Here is a 27,721-nt window from a genome sequence, read left to right as displayed (position 1 = left end):
CTCAAAGAAAACCATATGTAACATTGTTGTACTACCACCATGTAAAATTTATTTTCTTTTGAAGGAAAATTAAAAGCTTACAAAGCATATTATTCACATTACATACCATACACGACATATTATCTATATGAAAGCACTTCATTTTTTAATTTTGCTTAATTAAATTAAATTTAATCTGTAAAAACTTTGATTACTTAAAAAATTAGCTTTTAATTATATTTTACGCATTAGACCTTCATGCTCAATTTGCTAAAAGATAAATAAGGAGTAAAGAAATAGCGTAGTAATAAAATTCATAAAGGATTATATTCATGATAAATAAGGAAATAATTCTTCATAGAGGAAAGCTTGACATGTGTTTAATAATATTTAAATATATATTTAAAAATATCTTCATCGTATGACACAAATATGAAAGCCGACTATAAGCCGACCAAGATAATCTAACTGATATAGTGCAGAGTCATACTCATACATCAAGTACATCAACAAATTCACTTTTGAAATCCAATGGAAAAGAAAAAAAAAGATCTTTTTGTCGTAGCTTAGGGTAACTTGCAGTTCGATGCTGAGCCCCAGGTGCAAATATGAACACCAAGTTCCATCAAATAAATTCGTTGAAATACTACGATTTTATTTTTATTCTAATTCATCACCGAATGCAAATACAGGGCAAATACATTCATTTAATCAGTATTTGCAAAAATTTCTAAAATGTCTTTTTTAATACAGAAAATTTAATATTACCGCGTAGGGAATAAATAAACGAAAAAAATAAATAAAAATGTCGAAAATATAAAATTAATGGCACTATAAATTAAATTAAAAGTCAGTTACAGAAATCGAAAAAATGATATTTCATTCTCTGCTTTATGTAGAAACAAATAAAATCATCCCATAACAGTGAGATTTACGCCCAATGGTCCTTCAGTTTAGCGGAAGAGTCAAATTTTGATTTTTCTGTAAATGGCACAAATGAGGAGACTAGAGCCATTTATGACAGAAACCAGTGGAGGTAGTCTCGCCACAATTTCTCGCACGCTCTTAAATAAAGGTGTTATCACCAAATCTATCGCAAAATATTCTGGACCTTGGGTGAAGCAAAAAACCGCTTGTATGGTTTTGGTTTATACCTATGAAATAGTATCCGAAAACCGAATTTGTGTTTTAGACGCATTTGTCCCTATCGATTGAAATAAAAATTTCACACAGAACTGTAGTTGTACTCACAAAATCACATATCAAATTTGATATATTTTAGTTACCGCTTTACATGCTTCTGAAAGCATAGACCAATAGACAATCCATCTCTTGTTGGATTTCGCTCAAAATTGGACAGGTGTCTATTCTATAAATGTCAAATAGAGGTACCGTTTTTTTTAATCTATCCAGCTTTCTTTATTTTATAGTTATCCATTTAAATTGTATTCGAACAGCCGAACAGACCATTTCCCTATGAACGGATTTGACACAAAATTTGACAGAATCTACACATTTGGTGTAAAGACGATTCACAAATGTCATCCGTCTAGCACAAATCCTTTTTGATTTATTTTTGTCACAGACAGACACAGTGCTAAAAATCTGCTTTTCGAACTCAGGAATGTCTAAAACGGAGAGACTCATCGAAATCTAGAGTTCCAATTTTTGGGGAATTATAATACTTTCTCTATACGTCGCTTGCGAGAAAGGAAAAGCGCAGCTCTCAAGTAAACTCAAGATATTACCAGAATAATATGCTGGAAAAGAGAAAAGAAACATCATGGAAGAAGTTCGCCATATGGCATGGAAGAGAAGATGATTGAAACTAGGCTATCCTGCCAGAAGGCTACGAAGACATGAAAATGATTCGGAGCGAACATTTCCCTCTCCAGAACCAGCTGCGTTCTTGCATATTTATAATTTGATAAATATTTCAGACAGCAAATATAATTTCAAAATTTATGATTTAGTCAGTGTTGTAATCCGATTTACTAAACAGATAAAATTTAAAGAGGAAAGAACAAAACTTCAAGAGCATTCAAAACTATGGATTTATTTCTGCTATCGTCATAAAAATTATTTTTATGCTCTGTCGAAAAGATACACGAACCTTGTGTAATAATATTTGTAGTATAAATTCTTAATCAGAATTAGAAACAATGAGTATCCAATATCTAAGAAATGATAACGGTATAAAAAAATTTATACCATTTTTAACGTTACTAGTTAAGACTTAGTAGGGTCAAAAAAATAAAATTAAAAATACATTACGATGAAAATTAAATTTTGAAATTCCCTGATGAAATGAGAGGTTGGTTCTTTTTTATAGTTTATGCGGCAGACACAATCATAATCTTTTATTGTTGCTATTGTACTTATTATTAAGCTTTTTGATAAAATTATATGTTTTATAATTAGATTGAGTTTGAAATACATTTTCTCACGAATGCATGTAAGAATTCAACAAAATCATTTAGACCGTTATAATAAAAATTCTATTCGGCGTCAGATATTTGCTTATTTTTTGAATTTATATTGCAATTAGAAATGAACCAGTGATAAAAGAATTTAGGCATTAAAATACAAAGAATCTATCGCAACTTTAAAATCGATTGCTTCAAATTATAAAATTTTTAAATCGATTTATTAAAAACGTAATCTTTTATAAAAATATGTTTCATTCTAGTCAGTCTCACAAAAAAATTTGAAATTTTAACAAGTACGATGATATTTTAAACGTGATTTTATCTGTAAATCTAATAATTTACAAAAGAATACCAGCTTAAATAGAAGCATAGTTTTAGTTTAGTTTAGTTATATTAACATCCATTTTTAAAGCAAAACTAGGGATATTTTGAGATGGACCTCTTAATTTTGAACCGCGCTCAGATGACGAGGACAACACCTGAGCTGGCGTCCCCTTCTATAAGCTTTCGCCCCACACCGGTGGGAGGACGTTTCGCTCCGACGGATTTGGCGTGCACCTGGCCCACTTACACGACGGTTCTTCGGTGAAATCGGGTCTCGAGCCTGAAGCCCTCCAGTTCCGAAGCCATTACCAACAGGCCACCGTGGTAACAAGCATAGTCATGTTAAAAAGTCACCGTGAAAGAAATTGTAAAAAATTTTTTAAAGTAAATCTTTCTCTGAATTGTAGTTTGTTTCTGTCAAGGAGATAATGACGAACCAATTTTAAACTCATAATATAAGAAATTCGACCATCTGCACGAAACATCTGTTGTATTCGATGATAACAATTTTCGCTTCACGCAAATTACCGAAAGAATGCGATCTGAAAAATATTCTTATGTTAAAAAAAGAATTAGATTTGTTTTACTCAATGCCAAGTTTATAAAATAATAGAGATTGCAATCTGCAAGAGCACCTTTTATTATTTTCTTAATTAGCCTTGATGTTTCTCCATATTACAATTGCATTAAAATCCAAAAAATAATTTAAAAAATTTTTTTTGATCATTCAGAAACACGGAAGCTGCTAAAAACTGTTTTTCTATCTCGTGACGCGAGCTCGCATTCATCTCGGAGGAGGATGTTTGCTCAAGGGGTGCCCTTATCAGGCACTCAAGAAATAATCTCGACAGTTTTAACTCGTTGAGAGTTTTTGACTCTCAATTACCGATGGAGAAAGGATAAACGGAAGATAATATTTGAGAAAAATAATGTCATTATGGGCAGCTATTATTTAAAAAAAATAATATATAATTCTCTTCTGAATCACATATATTTCTAATTGTAAAGAAGCGAACCATTGTTTCTCCTATGAAGCATATTTGAGAAAAATGACGTTCATCACGGACAACTACTATTTTAAAAAATAACATATAGTCAGAATGCCTCTAGATTCCTAATTTTAAGGAAGAGGGCCACCATTTCACCTAAGAAACAGATATTTAAAACTGTGTTTAATAAAAATAAATCTATATAAGTGCAAAATTTATAAAATAATTGCCGTTTTAAAAACTGATGATTTAATAACTGCCATTTTTTAAGATCTCTGAGCAACTTTACTTCCAGGTAATCTATGCAAGGTTTTTACTTCGCCTAATTGTTCACAAAATAAAAAAAAATTTCCGACCACAGTTTGTTCAAAAGTAAAGCATAAAAAAAGATCTATCTAACAATAAGATTTTCTTAGAAAATTATGCATATTTTCTTGCACATATCTCATTTCACTTAATAAATAGATCCTTTTATCCGTCTCTGAATAAATAGTTCTTTTAATAATTATGTTGAAACAAATATAGGGATGATGTTCCCAACAATCAATGCTTCTTAAAGAATAACAGAATCGACTAACATGTATAAAAAAATTACTTTCCGACTATTGAAACATATATTTAAACTGGGCTTCCATTCCTTGATATATAGAACAATTTTCTTACAAAATGTTTCTAACGAAAGGTATTTTAAGTATTCATTGAATAATAAATTAGCTTAAGAATTATTATAAATCTATAGATAAATGCAGAATGTTGTTACTAGTCAATGATAAGCCATGAAGTGAAAAAAATTCCATGATATCATTCATTTTGTTAAAGTTCAACAATATTGAACTGTACGCAAAATTGTCTTCTTGTTAACTTGACATTTGCAAAAATAAGCACACACATATCTGTATAAAGATGTCTTTTAATTTGATTTAAATCCTAATTAATGTCCTAATTTTTTTTCTTAAATTAGCCCATGTTACTTCATTCTAAAATGTTCTTTTATTTCCTGCTTCAATTCGCATTTTTTTATTTAATTAATTCTAACACGCATAGTAAAAAATTATGAAGTCGGGAAATTTCGTGCCATGAATGAAGGGTTAAAATTTCTTAACACTCCCGCATTCCATTCAAACGTCTTTCCTAAAGGTCGACATGGGTAAAAAAATCCGTGTAAAGTACTTTAAAAAATAATTAAACATGCTAAAATGGAAAATTTTCATTTTTTAAATATGTAAATGCATAAAAAACACCAAAAAACAATGTTTTGATATAACACTGAATATATTTTGTTTCCGACAAAAATAATTTCAGTTCCACCCGTACTCCAAACACACACACACATACACACACTGTATTAATGTTTTGAAATAGAAATGGTGTTTTTAATGCAGATCATACAGATAAAATTTAAATCCATGCAGGACAATTAAGTTAAACGTTTTTCGTCCGAAACCATCACATCATTCTTGCTGATGGCAGCCGTTAAATGTTTTCAGGGAAAAATCAATAGGGAGCTTAGAAAGTGGAAATTTTTCTTTCAGCTTCTTTTGTACAACATTGGACTTTCTAGGCAGATCATTTCTAATTGTTAGGTTGGTATAAAGCAATTTTATTTCATCTTTTAATTTTGATGAAGATAAATTTTGCCTTCAAACATACCTCTAGATCTGCCTCTCTAACTTTGACGAAATTATCTTTGGCCTTCAAGTTTGCCATTTGCTTATCCTGACTAGCAAGATTCATGAAGAAGCGGTTAACTCTATCTTTGATTTGGTCATTTTACGTGTCATTTCAGTACCATTATAACCAGAATCTTTAAAATTTGTATCTTGCATTTTTTAATTTCTAATAAATGAAATTCTTTTGGCATGGTATTGAAATAAACAAAAATTCTATGGTTTGCCGTAGAAAAGTTTTATCTGTTTATACAACGAGAGAGAAATATTTCCTTAGTTCATATATTCTTTTAGGCAGCAGGCGACTTTATATATATTTTTTTTCTAAGCTGCCATTTTCTAATATTGATTATTTTTACACAATCGAGAAAAAAAAAATAGGTGTTTTTGATAAATATATTCTCGTAAATTATTCATTAGTGTTGATTTGAGTCTTAAAAATGTGCTTGATTTGAGATCGCATTTTGAACTCGCAATAGGATTTTTTTTTTTTCATATTTGTTGAATCTTTTATCCGATTTGATAATTTTTCACGACATTATGATTAGAAATTGTTTAGATTAAATAATCAAAAGGAATTCACTCCGATCCTTAGTAGTTATTATTATTATACATGTTTCGTTCATATCAAATTTAAAATTAAATCACACAGATTCATTCCTGAAGAGTTACCTATTTCTTCGTGAAATATTAAAAACTTTAACAGAATTCAAATAATGGGGAGTTACGCATTTCATAAAAAAAAGCCAATTTATGTTATTATTCCAAAGAAGGTACGAATTTTTGACAGCACCACAAATTCAGATATTATCTACAGCAGACCAAAGGGCTTGCTATTCTAGTTTTGCTTCCAAATCAATAAACGACTTCGGGATCAGAAAAAGTAATTTTATTTATTTCACTTTTATTTCTGTACGATGTGTTTACTACTAAATATTTCATAATTGAATATACTTAAAGGAAATTCAATAAGGAGGCAAAAAATAACTAACTCCTAAAATTCTCCTAGGATTCTCTTCAATGTAACGAATATGATGCCAAAAAGTCATAGTAATCATCAAGTAGCAGACATGATTAATTAAATCAGACATTTTGAAGTATGACTTCATATGAAAAATACCATCAGAATCATTTTCGGCAATCAAAATCTTTTAAAGATGTCATATTTTTACTTGAAGGAATTGAATTGATAGCATGTAGGACAGCGTATCTCTGCTTCCCGAAGTGCGAAAGCTGTTGAAAAACAGAATTGCATTTTCGATACTAAGATATAACAGCAAAGAAAATGTACTCACACATTCCTTCTCCCATAATCCAGACTTCCGGCATAGAGTGAAGCTCCACCAGAACAGGTGGCACGCACACCAACAGCACCATGAGATCGGCCAGACTGAGGTTGATGAGGAACAGGTTGGTGGAATTCCTCAGCTCTTTGGTCTTCCAGACGACGGTCGCCACCAAGATGTTGCCCGCCGTGCCCAGAGTCAGAATCACGGCACATACTGTGGTGGCGGCGATTCGGATGTAGGCGGGCAACTCCGCGCTGACAGAAGCAGGGGCCCTCACCTTGGAGGAACCTTCTGCGCTGATGTTGGACAACAAGTAGGTGAGATTTTCTGGAGCCGGTCCGAAGTAGTTGTTCTCAGTTGAGTTATCGTTGTCGATCATCATTTTGCAGATTCACGTCACTTCGGAATGACATCTTCTCAACTCGTCTGATAAAGAGGTGGGGGGGGGGATCGAAAATTTCGATAAACTGCGAATAAATTTGCACACTCGATAGTTTTGAGCCACTTAATTAAACTGTTTCTTAAAATCAGCAAAATTTTAAGCCTCAAATATTTAATTTTCAATTATCTTTATTGAACGACAAATGGAACTTCGATGATAAACATTTCACTTTGAAAAGAAACCACTTTTAATATCACCACATTTCGGGAATGCACTTCGGGCATTTCAATAAATGCAAGTTAGAAGTTGTTACAAATTTCCTTTCAGTTGATTAATACACTTGAAAGAAATGATCATTGCCAAAAATATCAAGAGAAAGTTGATTCATCTTTTTCACATAAAAGTATTTTTTGTAATTCTATTTAGGAATGCGACTAATTCCTTTAACTTTTCAAAAACTTTTCTTTATAGCACGGCAAGTAAATTAAAAATACGGTAAGAGTGATAAATGTATACTAATCTGAAAGTAATTTTATTCAATATTGAAAGCTCTCCTCCAAAATTCTTAAACTCAAGTCACAAATGCACTGTATACAGTACCAGCACAAAAAGCCATTTTGAATAGAAGTAGAGGAATTCACTCAAACCATTTTCACTTACAAATATTGGCCCTGTTTTTCTTTAGTATTTTCTTATCATGATTTTCTAAGCAAGAAATACTCTATAAGTGGAGATAAATTGACCGCAAACTCTCTTTCTGTGAAAGATATGGCCGTGTAGATCTTTGTGCAATTTTAGCCGCTTTAATTAACTTTCATACTCTGAAAGCCGTAAAAATTTTCTTTTCAGTCATGTCCTAAAAGACGCAATGCTTTGCTATAAAACGCTTGAGCGTTGAAATTGAGTTGAAACGACCGCATCATAAAATCTGGGATTAGCTCGTATTTTGCACTTTAACCCTCAGACAGATAATATTTCTTTGATGAAAATTCAAGTAAAGTCTAAAATTGTTTTCTTTTAAATTATTTTATAAACCTCCGAGCATTTCTTTCGATAATGAAAAAAAATCTTGCAAGCAGCTCGCTTTTGAAGTAAAATTTCAGATTGAAGTAGGCAGCCTATAAAAGGATAGAAGAAAGATGTTTATTTTTAAAATGGAAGTAATAATAACTTTTAAATTATTTTTTTATATATGAGCAGCTAAAATGTATTTTAGAGGAAATAAAGAGGCAATTCATAAGTAAGACGGGAAAAGTTGCTCATTTCACTTGCTAATAGACCCTATGTTTTCAACCCTTTTTATATGTTTGGGATTAAAATATTAAAATTTGGGAAATAAAGAAAAGAAAGTAAAGATATATTGATTATTAATAATTGATGGAATAGAAAAGCATATGTAAATAACCAAATTTTTAAATGCAAGTATAACATTTTTAAAAGTAAAAATATACTTTTATATAAAATATCATCATACACTAAATGTGTTGATTGTCTGAAACATTCGTTTTAGTTAAAATGAGAATATCACTTACTCCAAACGATTTCTAAAAATGTCCGAAACCTAAGCTTTTCCAGTTGTTAATAGTTTTTAAAAAATTAAACAAAATTTAATTAAACACTAGCATTGGCAATTCGGAGACAATTAAATAAAATAATTTAAAATATTAATATCGATTTTTTTCAATAGAAATGGAAAAACTTATGATAAAAATCTTGCCAGAATATGGAAATATAATTAAATTAAAATTAAGTATTTAATAATCGACTCATTTGAAAACTCCTTTTTGCTTCCGAATTTTTGAGAGCAAAATTCAAAGAAAATCTCACCAATAGTTTGAATTTCTTTAGCGTACTAAGTATATAGAATTTCTTTCTTCTTTACATAGATATACTGCTAAGTAATAAATCACTTTTTTGTATATGAAAGAGAAAATTGGGGAAAATGCAACTATCCTAATATTTAAAAATACTAGGAAAAGAAAATTTGCTTGATTTCATTGTAATAAATATTGCGCTTTTTGTTAATTGAGATTTGGGTTTAAAAATGGAAAATATTTCCTTTACAAAATATGGCTCAAAGCATCCATGATTGCTTTTATAAAAATCAGCTGGGAGAAAATTTATAAAATCTGTAGTTAAAATAACAGGAGAAACTACTTTGATGGATTTATTCATTAATTTATTTTTGTATTTGCCTGATGACAGAAAAATAACTTAAAGGCACACTTAAAACTTGCAAATTATCGCATCTTCTTTAACAGGAAAACTTTTTATAAGACTCAAAAAAATAAGTGTTTCAAATCAGAATGAATTGAACAATTATTTTCAATATATTTCTATTTCATTGTTCTGCGAAGATCTTTATCGTTCATTTAAATGGAGATACATTTCTCAAAAGAAAAAAGTATTTTATTTTAAGACATTACAGAAAAAAAAAGAAGGAAGTTTTGTTTATCGAATGTTTAATTATTCAGTTCCATTTCTTGAAAACTTAGTATCGTAGATTACAATGTAATATCTGAACATTTTGGATTTACGTAGCCCTGCAAATCTCCCTTGATATTTTATCTATGAAATCATTTTTTTACCTTCAATTCCTTGATCACTAAAATAAGCATAAAATCTAAAAATTTAAAAAATTGTTTATCCAAATAACAAATGCGTTCTGATAGCCAAGATAATCAGTTGTTTTAATACGAGTTTCATAAATTTGTTTATAAAAGAAATGAGTAGCATTTGTGATAAACTGAAGGCTATTTTGACATGAGCAAAACTGTTTTCTTGTGGAAAAACTCAAATATTTCAGAATGTGAAATATAATATCGGAATGGACGATAATTAGAATTTTTCAACCTACTGAACAGCAGCGCATCAAAAAGAATAGGAACAAAAAGTTACGAGATATGTCTGACATTTAAAATAGTCAATTTTACAAAATGCCACAACTAAATAGTTTCAACCTACAAATAATTTTACTTTCAGTACTTACGTCTCTAATTTTCTTTTTAGGGAAAATATGTTCGCACGAAGCAAAAATTCTCCTCCCGCAGCTTCTTTTATTTTTCCCCCTCTGTCGGAAAATGTTACTATGTAACAGTTCCGAGACGAAACCGTTAAGTCACAGTCCGTACCACCTTTCGGTTCACACACCGAAACTTTACTAACCGTCCCGCGGATCCGCACGAGAGAAAGAGCCCGCCGCGCATGCGCCCTCACTCCCAAGATGTTCCCTAAGAATGAATGATCATTCGCCCTCGTTGCGCATGCCCGCTGGATACAAAGATCACCGTAAAAAACATAATAATGCTTTTTTTTTATTATTATTATTATTATCTTCCCTCGTCACTTTCTGGATGGTTGAAAGAGAAAGTTAGGTAATCTGCACTCGCACTCAGGTGAGAACTCATGAAACGGTTACGGTGAACGAACGTCCTTTCGAAAGTACCGTCCTTTCCTGTTTGCCGCTCAATACGGCGGTCTTTTATGAGCATTAGCTTAATTACTTAGAAGAGCCCCATTTATATTTTCTGTGATCGGTTTTCCTAAACTTATTTTTAAATGAATAAAATAATTGGGTCAAGGATATTTTTTTTCACATCATTTATAGAAAAAAAATGGTACCAGTAGATAAGCAATTACTAGAATGGAGTTTAAATTCAAAAGGCTAAAAATTATTTCTTAGATATTATTGTCTCGATTTGATCAACCAAATCAGTTAATTAAATGGAAAATTGCTTCTTTTTTTTCTTTTTTCTAATTTCATATACTTTAGTAATTTCTTCATTTCTTGATCGAGTTTTAATATTTGTCCATATTAGGCGACACGAACATTTTCATAGACATCCTCATTACTAAACAACATATTAACGGATTATGAAATGATATAATAATAACTGGAGGTTTTATATTAGGTGCTGGCTTGTATTTTAATCAGCAACATCTATTGGTAAACATGCGAATTATTTATACAAACGACAAAGGTTTTGGGTTTTATCAATTTACTATTACTTTATTGTTATCATTTTGAAAATTTTCCATTTAGTATTATTGAGTTATTCACTGCAAAAAGACCATAATCATGGAACGCTCCAAATTACATTTTCGATAGTCATTGCATTTTTTGTTTGAAAAAATCTGCTGCCGAAGCCCATCAGACACTTTTAGAAACTTATGGTGCTCCATGTATCCCAACTGTCGGTTTTGGTTTCCAAGAATTAAAAGTGGTGACTTCGATGTCAAAGACAAAGAACGGTCTAGAGAATTAAAAAAAAAAAAATCGAAGACAATCAGTTGTAAGACTTATTGGACGAAAATAGGAAAAAAATTGCAGAAAAGGATGGATTTGATGATATATATTGCACCAATTTTTCTCAATAAATGCCTTTTTAAAGTGAAAAAAATGATCAAAATACGTGCAAAGCACCTAATAGATTAACATCCATTATTTCTAAATTCTGTTATTAATACTTTCAATGCGATACTTAGCTAATTTTCATTGATTTGGTAATCTTTTTTAAATAAACAAATTGTGCCGAAACAATTGTTGATGGTGTCTATTTTTGGCACTCCAGAAACGATATACTTATGTAATTCAAGTCATTGTGTAACCATAACAACGCGTCAAACGCTTTCCGTTCACTAATTTTTAACCCATTAACTGTAAAGCACATGTTTGTGTTTCTCGAGCCGTGAGTGTAAATATTTCATCCATACTACCCCTGAACTCCCGGCCTTGCTCCGTGCGATTTCTGGCTATGTGTGCTGCCAAAAACTATTTATGGATGCTGAAGTTCCGAACGCAGCAAATCACTTTGTAAATTAAGCAAAATTCTAATAAGCAGATGGTATTATTAAGGGGGGGGTGAAGGATACCTCTACAATAAAATATCTTTCATTTAAAATGTGTAATTATTTTATATAAGCATTGAAATAAGGAAATGTCAACAATTGGAACAATGCATATTGAGAAGCTATTATTTGACATTTTATTTCTGATGGAAATTTAACATTATAAATATAATGAAAACGTTAAAACTTTTTTTAAAAATTTGTCATAAAGTAATTTTATTGTAAGGTTATGGTACGAGTAAGTATTCAGAAAATATCCCGAATTTCCAGAATCAAACCATAAAAGGCATTTAAAGGTTTATAACTTCTTTCCGCTATCACTTCTTCAGTAGTTTATTATTTATGTCGATTTGAAATATTAATGGGATAGACAAGTTTAAGGATTAGATAAAAATTGCTCTTCTAATAAAGAGGCATCAAATAATTTTCTTGTATTTACCTCTCGTGAATTTATGGTATCATTCGGATGGCCTTACCTTTCTTTCCAGCTCAACAAATGGCAAGCAGAGATCCCTCGTTGTTTTAAAAATTGAAATCGGAAGGTGTAGAAATTTAGCTATATGACAGTGAGAGTGGATAATTGTTAAAACTCTCTCTAAAACAGATGTGAAGGGTTTTTTTTAAACTTTTTTTCATTAAATGAACTTTTTCGTAACGAGCTCTCTCATTAGATAACGCCTGGAGCTATGCTTCTAAGTCGCTGCTGGGAGCAGAAGATAGCAATAACACACAAAAAGTCATTTTAGTTAGTGTGTATTTATATTAACGTCCCATTTTGAAGCGTAACTAGAGCTATATTGACACAGACATCGCAATTCTAAACTGCAATCAAATGACAAGGATGACATCTGGATTGATATGCCCCTTCCCTCTCTCCAAGTTTCCGCACCATACCAACGGGAGGACATTTGGTCCCACCTGATTTAACCGTGCCCCAGACCCGCTTACACGACGATTCTACGGTGGAATCGGGCATCGAATCTGAAACTCTCCAATCCCGAAGCAGAACTCAAAACAAAATCATTGCAGCCTAAAAAGAATCGTTTTAAGCGTTTTCTTAAGTATATCGTTTGCGGATAAAAGACAAAAGAATTCATTTAGGATCTAAATGGCAAATTTTATAGTAAGAGTATGCAGCAATTTCATTAATTAAAAATATAAAGAAGATTGACCTATTTCAATCCTTTCCTGGATGTATTTTTTTAAAAACAAATTTTATATATCTGTCACCACTAGACCACCTTCTTTCTATTATTCGTTTTTTCATTTGGTCATCATCTTAAAAAATGAAATTACCAATAAATGTTAGCTTGAAAAGCTGTTAAGATGCATACTAAACCTCGTTCTAGAGTTTAAATCGTTTCAAAAATTTTTTTGACTGAAAAATGTTGAAATTACTTTCTTTTTAAAACATCGACGAGTAGAAAATAGAGAGCTTCGATACTTAAAATTTTTTTATGCAAAAAAAGTGGAAAATTATTGCACATCTTAATAGTGTTAAGCAAATTGCTGCCTCATGACCATAGCGAACCATAGCAAATTGCTGCCTCATGACTTTTTCTAGTCATTTTAGTTTTTCCCAGATTGCTGCATTCAATGAATGAAAAGGAAGAAAAAAATCTGCTCTAGAATTCTTTGCAAGTTATCTAGTATTTCAATTTATGGGAAAGAAAAATGATTTTAAAATTACCTGAATAAAAATACCTGTTATAGAGAGGAACGTTATGCACTGAATGTAAATGCAAGTATTTAGATGCAGATATTTGTAAATGGGTCTCTTCGAAATAAAAAAGAAATAATTTAACCATCGTTTCTCAAAGGCACTGAAACACCACCTCATAGCACTGAAGAGATTCATAAATAAAAGTTTAAAGCATTCGTGCTTTTCATCAATATCATTTTGTTGCAGATAGAAATAATATTCTTGTTTCGGGCGTAACGCTTCTTTCAAGAACAATGCTAAATGACAACAGAAAAGTAAAGTGCAATGATCTATGTCATCAAATAAAAAAAATTACGCATGACGGAAAAAAATGTATAAAAATGAAATAATAAAATGAAATAAAAACGTTTCATTTAAACACACAAAAATTATTGAAAACTTTCCTTTTGTTTTTTATTCTGTATTAATACAATCTGTATTCCTAAGAAAAGATGCTTCGCAGAACGAGTAGCGAGGACAAACCATGACGTTACATGCTGGATTGAGCTGCATCAGCCTATCTCGAACGCTTGTTTGAAGAAAACCCTTATATCTACATTGCCTGATAGCGTTGTCGAACACGACTCTAATAGTCTTGAAAAAGTGTCCTTGAAGCCTTAATCGATGAGATTTTGTCTCTCTCCAAGATCATGGAGGGTTGCGGAGGCCTGATGGTAAGGTCTCGGCTTCGGAACCGTAGGGTTTCAGGTTCGAGACCCGATTACACCGAACAGCCGGCCTGTAAGCGGGTCGGGGCCAAGCGCTCTCTCGCCGGCGTGGTGTAGAACTTTGGAGAAGGGGTGCCAGCTCAGGTATCATCCACACCGTCTAACCAAAATTCATAACTACGTGGTTCGTCCCGAAATATCCTAGTGTTGCTTTAAAATGAGACGTTCATATAACTAAACTAAACTAAACCAAGATCATGGATGGGGATAGAGGTGGATAAAAACGGGATCGATGAGTTGGTGGAAGAGCATAGCCAGAGCTACCGATGAGCTCATGAAGCTGCATCTTGATTCACAGCAAAGTGTCGCTGAAGAGATTTGATTAGGAGAGGAAGAAGCAATAAGCTCAAAGCAACAACTTTCCAGTGAAATAAGGGAGATAGTGAAAGCATGAAAAATTATTGCATTTTATATTTAAAAACATCACTCTGATAAGGCAGCTGCAATGTGCGCTAAAAATTTATTTAAAGATAATGCCGTGTCTTATTTTCGTCAAATGCTGAGTCGTACTCAAAGGTAAATAAATGTCTCTATAATTTTCTTGCAAAAAAAAAAAGTATGCTTTGCAAATAATAAATTATATTATCATAAACTTGTTTATTTTTTCCGGGAATGGAAAAATTATTGATCTGTGTAAATGGATTCCTATGGTAAAAATTATTTGGCTTACGCATTATTTCGCGTTGTGAGTAAGCTCATTAGACGAGGTTCCACTTTAAAAACAATAATCTTTGGCGCAACGCTTTGCTTTAGGTCCCTCGCTACCTAGATATCTTTTGACAGTTGATACTTTTAAACTTTTCAGCGTCTTTAAATTTATGCGCTCTCGAACCTTTTTTATGACTTCATTGTGAAATATCCGTTTAGGGCAACGTGAGATATACCTGCTGTAAAGATGCTTTCATTGTTTTTCGACCGAGATGCAATTGCGCAAAAATGCGATTGCACCTACCTCTCCGCTCGCGTCAAGAGGAACCGAAGCGTTGTTTATTTTTGCGAGAATCCCAGTAAATCCTTCCCAAATCTGCTCCAGTTCGGGTGCGTAGAAGTAACTCAACACTCGGAAAGTATTTTCTTGCAATTATTATTTTTATCGCCTTAGAACTTCGCGAGACACATCTTTATAGCTTAAAAAAGATAATAAGCATTATTTTCCTTTCTTTTTACTGCTCGAGAAAGTTTCTTAGAAAAACGTTGAGAGTATTTTAAGAACCGGGAATATTTAAAAAAAAAAAAATCAGAAGTGATCAAAGGCTCAGTTAACATTCATAAACTTCAAATGAAATATTTCCTTGAGACTGCTCATGCTTCACATTATCAAAAACAAAATATAGAAATAAAAAAAATGACATTTATTAACAACGATGCATTTCCTCCGAACAATAAAATTTTGATTTTAAAAGGAGTTGATAAAAGGAAAATTCAATGGGATACAATATGAGACTTTCATTAATAGTGGATTCAAGCATTCTGCGGTCCCATCAGTTCACACTGTAAAATCCTTTTAACAACCGGTCAATTATTTCCATATTTCGACACATTTTTAACTTCATCGATTTGTTGATGGCTTATTTAAGTTTAATTCTTTTTTTTATTTTAATTATATACATTTTTATACACACTTGTATACAATTTTAATTATATAAAATTGTTATTCCTCGCAAACATTGCGTATATTAAATAAGGGAGAAAACACTTTGTATGGCATTGGCTTACAATAGTTTCGAAGTATTAATCTGTGGCGCGAATTTAGCATTTATTGAATCTATCATAGAGGGTTTTTATTATTATTAATAATAATCCCCGGCATATGGTTAATAGTATCCGGAAATGAAATTTATATTTTAGACATGTTGAAATCAATTGAAACCAAAATTTGAAACAGAACCACAAATAAAATCACAAAATCATATACTACATTTGATATATTTAAGTCAATTCGCTTTTGAGTTACAGCATATACAAATTTCTCAAAGTACAGACAGACAGGTGTTTTTTTTAAACAAAGTTTGCTGAAAATTTGATAGAAAACTACACGTTTAGTTTAAAGACCATACCAAATTTCAGCTACAACTAGCTCAAATCGTTTTTGATTTATCTTTGTCACAGACAGACAAACAGATAGATGAACAGATGTGAAAAAAATTTTCAACTCAGAGAAGTCTAAAAAAGTAGAGAGACGTCAAAATCAAATTACTGAGAAAATATTAGCTGTATCTCCTATAGATGAAGTTAATATAAAACGCCATTTCATTCTTTTTGAGGAGTATTCTTCGGATGTCTATCAACTTACAAATGGAAGCTACGAGGGAGTCGGAAACTTTCTTGTAAAGGAAATTTTGTAACTGAATGTACTTTTTATACCATTATTTCATTTGTTTACCTCCCAGCAGTTTGTTCAAGTATCTCTTTCTAGTGTTGCCATAAAAGAAATACGTTTCACTGATAATGATGGGCAATTTCTTCAACTTTTAGTTTTCGAATTAATATTATTATAGTTGTTATTTTAAGGCAACAAGAGCTGCTTTTGGAATGGATTGCAACATTTTTAACTGAGATCAGATGACGATTTTAGCGAACATCTCCACTCCTTACACTACAGCAATATAAGAACGTTTCACGATTCTGTGGAAATGCGCCTGGAAGACGAAAACAATTCAGAAAGAAGCATGATAAAGTTTCGGTTGCCATTATTTTACCACAAGGAAAATAGCTGCTTCAAACGGACGACTGCTTTTATTTCATGTTTTGTCACAACTAGACTTTTCAATTATAATAAAATTCCTTTTCAGTTATGAAATAAGATTTGCTTCTCATTCCATAAGCAGCAGTAATATTATAATTCAACTGGTCTCATTAAAACGGTTAACTAAATCAATGGTTTCCCATTGCCTTTCAATTGCATTCCAGTGAAATGTTTCTAATAAGCGTCTGCTAAGGGAATTAAATGTGCCCCTGACAGAGAAATAAGCCACTAAGGACCGAATTCAAATTTCTAGTGCAGTTGTGGCGGGCACTTCCAAAATCCTAGTCTTGAATGGATTATATAAGAGTCTTCTGTCATATATATATATTTTTTTTTTCATCTGAACATTAGCTAACAATAATTAAGCCATCATTCGATGGTATACAAATTAGATTTTAGATTATAGTAGCTTAAGAAAATTTGGACATTCACAATATACAAACACATAACTATATATTTTTGAACTTTCCATTGATTCTGACATTTAAAAATAATTTCTTAGTTCTCTACACGTTGGATAAAAAAAAGGATATATTGCAGCCCTTTCGATTCAAAGTATATAATGCATATAATGCTTATCATTTTCTTAAGTAGTTTAATATATTTTCAACATGTGGAAGTTTTAAAATATTGATGAGGCTTTTCAGAATTAAAAAACCTGATTATACCTCTGACGTTTTGTCATGAAACGCAACATTCAGAAAGTAATTACTAAAACTAACTTTATATATATATATATGTGAAATACAAAATACTGTAAAAAATGTGATTACAATAAAAATAATTTATAGAATTTATAGAATAGAATAATTTATATAAACATATTAGACTGGCAGAGGAAAGTGAGTCGCGACCAGTGTCAAGATTTAAAAGAAATTTATTCACTCTCTCGTTCTCGGTAGAAATGTGATTAAATATTTCAAATGTGAAATATTTAAGGCTTCTTCCTTTCAATTATTCCAACTTATTTACAATCTTGACATGATTAAAAAGGGCCTTTGAATAGACCTTTAAAAAAAGAAATGCACAAAAAATCATATTTCATTTCTTTCAAAAGTAATGACCCTTTCATAGTGGGGACTTGCAATATGAGATCGATAAAATACAAAGTAATTGCAAAATAATCTTCCATTTTAAACTCACTTTATTTCAAAAATGATTACAACTACGGTGACTTTGGAAATAAATATCATTTTATAAAAAATGGAGATGTTTTAGCTACCCTTTTGAATAGTTACAGATGTTTTGCTTCCTTTATGCGACCCATATCTCAGCAGGAATCCGGTGATTTTGTCACTATCACAAGGCTTCATTTGGTTGTATCAATTACATAAGACATACTTTCAAGCATATTGGACGATGTAAAATCTTCCAGGCACTTAGATGTTGAATTTCCAGTTCACAACTTGAGAGAAATTTTGACTTCTGTTTAAAACCATTAAAAACGTTCTGCCTGCTGCATGTTGTAAAACGTTACATAAATGATTGTCCTTGTTCAGATAAAACCAACCCCAAAACTCTAATGGCCTATTTTCATTTGCTCCACAATTTCTTCAGAACCCACGTTGCACTGAATGAAGCAATGAAAATTTCGCATGTTTTTGCACCGAAAGAGCCTTTCGCTTGTTTGTCACTCATTTGAGATGTGTAACGAGGAAAATAACCTCTTCTTTAATTTTACCATTCAGAATTTCAGAATTAAACTATTTAATGAGTTCGTCTAAATCTTAAATTTTATAGGGTTAAAACTATTCAACAATATAACCCTCACGAATAGTAAATGATACGATGCAAACAGTTATCTTATTCTTTTGACTTTTGTATTTCGGCAACCTAATTTTAAAATTTGTGTGCAGGTATTAAGGAAGGACTTTTCAAGAATTCTCTTAAAGAGCCTTCAAAGCTATGTCATGGATCTAAAGGAACGTCAATGACAGAGGGAAAATGATCTGTCAGAAAAGCAGCATCATTTAGTATAAAAGACATCCTTCGCACATGAATGCTAATAACTAATTCCTGATATGCCAGTTGTTCAGCTCATTCTTTTTAGTTCACCCGTACTGCGTGGAGGACATTTTTGCAATCATATCAAGAATTTCCATGAGAAACTTAATGAAAACAGTTTTCAAAAATATACTTTAATCAGTGGATAAAAATGAAGAAATGGCTTATGCTCCTATCACTTTCTACTTTTTAATTTTAGCTGCCACAGTTCATTTTAAAATATTGTTTTTTCAAAAGTCTAACAGAAGGAGAACATCGGAAGAGGAAAATTATTCATAATGAATCAATTAGTTAATTTTAATAAAATTGCATTTCTGCGGTTTGCTTTAAATGGTGCCTATTAGTAAGAAATTCGAGAATTTCATGGTGTTTATTATATTAGGTTATAAATGTTGACTAAAATGTAAAATGCGATTGTAAAATGCGATATAAAAGATTTTGAAACAAACTTTTATTAGTTCATTAAAACGTAGAAAGTTACTAACGAATGTTTTTTTTTTTTTCAAATATCATGACCCTCGGGGGGGCACCTCTAAATGAGGATGAGATGCTTCCGGCATGGTGGTTGGATCTCGCCACCCTGGAGGGTACAATAATAGGTGGGGGATCTGACTCCCCCCACAAGATGACGGGACGTACTTCCTTCGGGGAGGGTTGTACCGTGGCCGGTGACGGCCCTTAGGACTCAACCACAGTTCCCGCCAATTGCTGTTGCGGCGGTCCGGTCATTCAGTTCTATGGTTTAAATCCGTGTGCCTTAGGGCGGGTCGGAGAGTTAGAAGGTTGACTTTTCAAATATCATCAAACTGAAAGCTGAAGTTTTTAGTTTTAGTTATATTAATGCCCTGTTTTAAAGCAACGCTCACCTTTTTTAGGACGTACTTCGTACTTTTGAACCGCGGTCAGATGACGAGGACGACACCTGAACTGGCACCCTCCTCTCCAAACTTCCATGGTACACCAGCTGGACTGTAAGCTGAACTAATTAACTTTAGAAAAAGTAATTCACCGCTTCATCGCATTTTTATAATTCTTTCAGATTTTTATTCGATATAATTTAAAGCTAAAATAGACTCGATTAAAATTTTAAAAACTTACTGCCATCTGAAATATTTAAAATCACTGAAGCAACTGCTCATACCGTTATTATGTAATGCTTATTAAAGATTAATTTATTCTTTTCAATTCAGTTTAGCATACTTATTAATCGAATCATCATCAATTCGTCTTTGTAGCTGAGGTTATGAATCACAAAAGTTGAGAACACAATTTTGAAATGGATCAATAAGCCTTCCTATTCTAAACTCTCAAACATTTCATATCGAGTCATGATGAATGTTTGAGAAGAGGCGCGCTCGTTATAGAGAGGTAGATTTAGTTGATTCCATATTCAATTGTTACCATAGCTTTGGGGATATTTAGGGAGATAATTTCCAAGTTTGAATGGATTTCCAGAATTGTCATGCAAATGTAGCATCATCTTTGTATTTAAGCTTCCTGAATCCTGTGGTTCCAATTTTAACTAGTTCTATAATTGAGTGAGGTTGTGGGATGTCCACTTGCCAACTTTGCTTTTCGAATATTTGAAAAGAAAAAAAAATTAATAAGGAAACATTCGATATGATACTAGAGATATTCGGTACGATATTATCACAGAGAGGTGTAAAGTTCATTACTGAATTATTGAACTGTTGTTACGGAGATGAAACTGTTACGTAAGCATGTTGCCCCGCCTCTCACTTGTAACGCCCTCTAGCGGTATATGTAAAAAACTATCAGTCTTTGTAACATCATCGACGAAGCAGCAACGCCGAAAGGCAAGGCTCAATCCAACTCCCGAAAGCGGAGAAACAATAAATTCTTTAAAATACAAAAAAGGTCCGTCATCATTATCGAACCTCTCCAGAAACCCTCCCATTCGGCACTTACTAATTATACAAGAGAAGGTTTCCCGAGCCAAATAACTCCTTACGAAGGCAAAGGAAATCAGGCTGTTGATGACAATGAAAAGAAGTGATTGCAAGAATGAATCAAATGGCGATCAGAACAAAAGCATTATTAGCAACTAGATAGTCTCTTCTTTCCTTTCAAATTTATTTCAAATATTAAGATAGCTTTCTAATGGAAACATACTTGTATTTAGGGAGCAATCAATGGCCTTTTGACAAGAAATTTTTTTTGAGGGGCTTTCACCCTATATATAAATTACATGATATTGTAACGAAAGTTGTTTTTGCTTGGCACGGACCGAATGATTCAGTGGTAGAATATGCTATGAACTGAACGCTACAGTTCTCAAGTTGGTATCCGACTGCAGACAAGTTACCGAAAAATTGTTTTGTTTTAGATTTACTTAATATGGTTTCCCGTTTGTTATAGAATGTTATTATAATTTCTGTATCTTTCTAAATCTCGAAGATTCGAATCATTTCGTGTGGAGGATAAAAACAGATAAAAAAAATTTTGTTCCTTGAATGAAATCTTGAGTTGAGATGAGCGAGCGTTCTCTTTGATTTTAGCTAACACACGGTTCCTCTTTCTCGGCAATATGAAAATCGTTGCACATAGAATGCAACGTTCCATTCGATTTAAAACTATTAAATATAGCAAGTATTTATTTTTTGAGTAAAAGGTGCTTATTAAAAAAAGGGAGTATTTAAAACTTTTAAATAATTAACAAATGTTTAATGCTTTTCCATAATAACTTAGAAACTTAATATAACAAATATCAGTTGTACATCGTTTAAAAGACAAAAAAATTAGTTTTTCAGCGCTATCGATTTTATTAGTTTTTTAATTTTAATAATTTTTTTAATTTAATTTTAAACACACTTTGAGGCAATTTTTCGTACTTCTGTAATGAAATTCTAACCGATTGCATTATTTCATCACTCACGTAGTTTTGCCAATGTGGTTGATAGAAAAAAGTTCTTCTATGGGTATTAATTCCAAAGTAAAACTTTTATCTGTGCCTTTATGCTTGCATTCTTTCTACAAATGATGCAATGTAAAAATCTTTATTATTTACAGTTACAGCGTGTAATGGCTGATGCAATCAAACCAGACATTTGAAAACTAAGGCTTATGCAACAATATTTTAGAGTAGAGAAGAAATATTAGGATTTTTTTATCAATTGTGTAAGAAAAACGATAAATGAGGGGCGAATTACAAATTATTATTAAAAAACTGGCTTGAAGGAAGTGAATTTTATAATAGCCTCTAGTTTGTCCCCTCCCGGCTTTTTTTTAAACTCTTTAAACAGATTTCATCAAAAAGTGTTTCTTACCTTTCAATAAATTACTTTCTGCGGTACTCGGTGCGAATTTTTTCTCCGGTAACTGCCAGACCTTTTATCGTCACACTAAGTGGCTACTGTTTTCCCTTCAGCAGAGATTTGCACCAACATCCAGAGAATATTTCGCCTCTGCCAAACAGAGCTTTCCCCTCTTTATCTTTCGTTAAGAGAACTTCTTGTTTTCGTTCTTTTTTCCCCATTTTTGCTGTCATTTTTTTGTCTTTTTTTTATGCGTGTCTTTCTTTGCCAGTGACGTCATTCAGTCAGAAAAAAAGATAAAAATAATTACTCGGGTTTACAGTTCTGGGTATAAGTGGGAAGCAAAGTGCGGTTTTTAAGAATTTTTACCGATCTTTTTCTCGCACGTGTTAGTAAGAGAGTGGTGACAAGCGAAAAAAAAAGTAGTCATAGTTTTGTTTTTCTACTAGCATTGTTTACGGAAGTTTCTGTCTGTAAAAACACAATAAATATTGTAGATGCAAACTTTTGAGTGAGACTCTAATTAAAAATAACGATAATGAAATAAACAGGAAAATGATGTATTAATATTAGTCAGTTATTTATAACCAGCGACAATGTTCTCCTCTCCACTTCCCCGCATAGTAACACAATATGGCACCTTTCGTACCTCATAGAACAGAGAAGAAAACTAAATGCGGATTTTCGGATGTCATACTTATAATCGGTTTAATCTAAATTTTGATGCAGGTATACAGTTTTGATGATAAATCTAAACTAGTCTAACTAATTTGTGGTTTCGAATTAATCGCAATTTATCTCATAACCAAAATAGTGAATCCGTTAACCGTAATAGAAAAAAAAATTCTTTAAATTAAACAGTCTATTTGAATCACAAATGGAAGTCAAATGGCATCAGAGGCAGACAGTGTGCTAATACCCTTTTTTAAAATGGTAAAATATTTGAGCAGCTTAGAAGTCTACCTATGATTGTTGAGAAGAAAAAAACAATCCTGGTAGAAAAGGCAAATAATTACCATTCGTCATTTTACAATGAATTGATGTATCACTTCAGAAATACCAATATAGTATCTTTTTTAAAAAAAAGAGGATTAAATCATGCTACAGCGAAAATCTCAGAAACTAAAAAACATTTTCTCCTAACCACAAAAATATAGAGGCTCTTTTGGTCATATCAACTGAAATATCGAGCGAAGTACAGGAGGAATCTATATTCGCATCACTAAAATCTTTAAATTCTTCGCTGCAAACTAAATACTGTAATCCTACAAGTGTAAACATATATATTTTAAGATTACATTCTAGTGGTCGTCCTTCGCAAGAAAACAATAAAAATCTTTTAATTTAGAAAAAAAATTAAAAACTTCAGCAAACTTAAGTACTAGACATCGGTGCAGTCATTATTTCACCGTGAATTTGGAGACAGAAATGTGTTTTCGTATTACAACAATTCCTAAGTTATTTTTCTCTGAGTATTATTTGAGGAATCCATGACTTTTCGAAATTTCATTTCAAAACTCATGATACGACTTTTATAAAAAAAAATGCGGCCAATAAACATCATTGCGTGTTCTTGAAATTTTATGTATCAACTTCATTGCAAAAAATAAATAAATAAAATTCTTTCTATATTCTTCTTCTACTTCCACATATCTATCAAAAAAAAAAAAAAAAGAAAAAGAAATTTGCTTTAAAATTCTTAAGTATCAGAGCTAATCACCTGTTGAAACACTTCTGTGGCTAATGAGTCGTAAAGTAGATTGAAACGAATGTAGTTAACTTTAATTAAAATAATCTTTTTTTAAAAAAACTAGAAAAATTAAAAGGCTGGACTTTTTTATATGATTTTTTCAAACCAAATATTTATATATTTATAATTAACATTTTACTGTCCCTCTTTTTCGATTGTTACGACAAATTTTGGTAGATGGGTTTGGCAGATTGGCATTTGAGATGACAGATTCTTCCTTCAAGAAAAAAGCATCGTGTTGTGCTCATCACCTCCTTTTGTTTTGAATGAGAAAAGGATAACAATCTCTAAAATTAAAACACTTTAGAAGAGCCCAGCACTCCAAAGAACGGGATGACAGCACTCGGAAGTAGCGCTATCTGACAGTGATAAGCAGCGACTCACCTCCATGCTCATACGGTTCATACCGATTCCGTTTTGAAATACGTTTTGCATTTTTCAGGAGGAAAAGAAAGACGTGACGTCACATCATAACGTGGGTTAAATAACTTTCGCAGCCACATTTGTCACGGCACTTGAATTCCAAAGCAAACATTCTGAACACATTCGATCTTTATCGAATTAAAAAGCTGTTTCTTGAAGATTTCTTTCTCAGTATCATTTGGGGAGCCGCGGTGGCCTGATGGCCGGGCCTCTAAATGCTCTGAAAGAAATTTTGCTAATCAATCAATTACAAATGGAAAAGAAAAGAAAATTAATAAATAATTATAAATATAAAGATTGGATCACACTAATCTGCAAGCGAATATGAAAATATGAAAACAAATCTTCTAAATAATGTTCCGAGATCTAAATGATACTGGATTTTAATCTGAATAGTCGAATAAACGATCTTATAATTTATACAAAAGTTCAAAACTGAATTTATATGAAAATACTTTTGGGCTACTGTAGTTGTGGAAACTTTACTTTGCCTTTTTGATTCGATGCTGCCTGTATTTCCACAGATAATTTAACCAATGGGCTAATTGGACTTAGACCAGGCTCGTCTTTGATCCAAAAGAACCTAATAATTTATAATATTAATTTTAATTTACTTTTGGATCAAAAAATTATAATGCTTATATAAAATAATCTATATTATTATGTTAAATATGAAAATAGATTAGGACTTTAAAATCGTTAGTGGATTTTGTAATTGCTTATAAACATAAATATCAGTTCGCAAAAAATTTCACCCAGACAATCATTGAGAAAATCTTAAACCGTGCTTACAATAGAAGTTACCAATCATAAAGAAGGTAGCTGCACACTTTATAATAGTAGTACAGCGAGGCCGATCTCAAAACAAGAATTTTTCGACCCCCACTATTCATTAGTGACATAACCAGACAAAATGGCACATTAACTATGATAAGACTTTCTCATCCTTCCATCATATATAAATATAGATATAACGGAACGTGGCGCAGAAATTGCATTTAGTATATTGTCAACTGTACACAAACCATCCTACAAATTTTAGACGGCTTCGTTGAACGTTTTGACAGTTGAGATGAATTCATCACTTCAGTTCGGTAATGAATGGAACTGCAAAATGTTATTAGAAATGTTCCGGAGATGATTGGCCATATCACCATAAAACGGCTTAACCGTCGCAAGTTGACACGAAAATGGATATTCATATTTCCGAAAAATTATTTTTCAAAAATGCCTTTCTATTATTATAAGATTTAAAACATGGCCCTCTTAAGGATATCCATTTTATTTCTGTCTCAATTTTTCCCCTTCATTTAATAATATTCGTAAATAGGTTTTATACATTATCTGTTATAATGTTTTTAAATGCTGTGAGGAAATTCAAGCTCATCCACCAAAATATTCAGTCGTATTTTTATGCCATTCATTCATTGCGTAGTTGGATTTTCATCACGCATTTATTTTGTGATATAAACACTTTTCACAGTAAAACGATTTCATTGAATTCATGTTTTTCCGTCGCAAAAAAATAACAGTATGAAATGCTTTTTAATCCATTCCATATTCATCACTTAGCAATCTGAAAAATCTATAATCTGGGTGAAGAAACCGGTCTCCAAAGGCGGATAGTATTTACGAAAGAAATAAAGTGAGAAATAAACGACGACAGCTCGCTCCTTAAAACGAATGCATTATTCCTCTAATAGCGCATCTATTTCTTTATTCCCTTTCTTACACTATATCAATATGTTTTAATGTGTAAGATTTAGTTTCTTAATTACACTATAGGGCATTGGCCCAATGGCGCTTAACTCTCATGTTATGGTTTTGATAAGGCGCCAAATGACTCTAGCCCCGAGCCCTCTAATGTATTAAGACGGCCCTGTGTATTTCAACGTGCAGATGAAATGATAATACAGCCACAATTCCTGTTCTATACAATTTTTCCAACTCAGTTATTCATAAAATGTTTTATATAGAACCATTTTTACTCTGAGAATCTTATGTTCGAAGCGACAACTTATATTTAGTAGAGAAATTTTTTCAGATATGTTCATTCATTTTATTGGATATTTAATAACATCATTAGTTCATTTCAAGCTAAAGAAAATATTTTCATGCTGATAGTTACGATCAGGTTTTAGATTCAATTATAATTTTAAAATGTTGGAAAAATAAAGAATTAGGAATATCTAAATTCAAAAAATTTCTGCTGGTTTTATGATAGAATACAGTACATACATATATTATTTTTATAAGGAGAAGAGTTTTAAAAATGTGTCTCTAAAAAAAATTAGTTCAAATATTTTAATAATTTAATCTTAAGAGTATGTCTAATGTATGTCTTGAAAAATAAAAATATCTAAATTCGAAAGTTTTCTTATGGTTTTCAGTCAGAATTGCCTTTATTATTTTTACCAATGGAAGCGTTCCAAAAAAATGTCTCTAAAATACAAATTGGTTCTAAGTTTTTGAACTATTAAATCCCAAGAATGCACCATTGCTGTAGCGCCATCTATCGAATAAGCTCGAAACTATAGTCTTAACTTTCTCCCGTCCATTTCTACCAGACACTCTCTCCATATCAGTTCAATATAAGCAAACATTTAGTAATTACATTTTTGTTAGTTTTCATTGTTTTTAAAATATAATTGAAAGTTATTCCCTCAAAAATAAAATTTTACAAATCTTTTCCAGCAGCAAATTTTACTGTATGAGATACCATGAAAATCATGCTACACACTTAAAAACAGGAAAAAGGCAGGGGGGATGAAACGTATGAGCTAAAAATTTGTATAAACAATTTGAATCCGTTAATAGTCACCTTTCCATAATAACTATATGTTTGAAATCAAAGTAAAAACTGCTTGAAATATTATTTTTTTTCTTTAATTAGAAATGCCAAATCTGTTGTGACGGATTGCGGCTATAGGCAGAGTATTACGATATCTTTTTTTTTTTTTTTAATAGCGGTTCAACATATAAAGAAAAAGGGAATTTATCTAAAAATATAATATGAAAAAAATTATTAGAGAATGCACTTCTTAATAATCGTCCATAATTATTAATTACTTTTAACTTAAAAATAAAAGCATTTTATTTTTAAACTAGCCACCTTTGGCGACCAGCCGGTTTGCCAGTATTACCGCTAGCTACAATTTTCAATTAAATATTTTAAGTAACTGGTCT

At 31.7% G+C, this 27,721-nt stretch overlaps 1 protein-coding gene across 3 annotated transcripts in view; it reads right to left on the bottom strand.

Annotated features, from left to right (window-relative positions):
• The window catches only part of LOC129984191 (QRFP-like peptide receptor), a 344,967-nt gene extending 322,513 nt beyond the window's left edge, over positions 1-22,454 (bottom strand). Inside the window, exons 1-2 of one of the 3 annotated variants that reach the window (XM_056094006.1) lie at positions 22,375-22,454; positions 6,684-8,177 (exon numbers count right to left, since the gene is read on the bottom strand). In XM_056094006.1, coding sequence (XP_055949981.1) covers positions 6,684-7,059 — 376 coding nt within the window. In that variant the 5' untranslated portion in view covers positions 7,060-8,177; positions 22,375-22,454. Of the gene's footprint in view, positions 1-6,683; positions 8,178-10,048; positions 10,206-18,305; positions 18,379-22,374 lie in introns of those variants that run through there. The other 2 variants (XM_056094007.1, XM_056094005.1) reach the window with 2 other exon arrangements.
• Between the last annotated feature and the right edge of the window lie 5,267 nt (positions 22,455-27,721).

Source organism: Argiope bruennichi, chromosome 9 (assembly GCF_947563725.1).
Source record: "Argiope bruennichi chromosome 9, qqArgBrue1.1, whole genome shotgun sequence".
NCBI lineage: Eukaryota > Metazoa > Arthropoda > Arachnida > Araneae > Araneidae > Argiope > Argiope bruennichi.
This window is presented reverse-complemented; position numbering and strand designations above follow the sequence as displayed.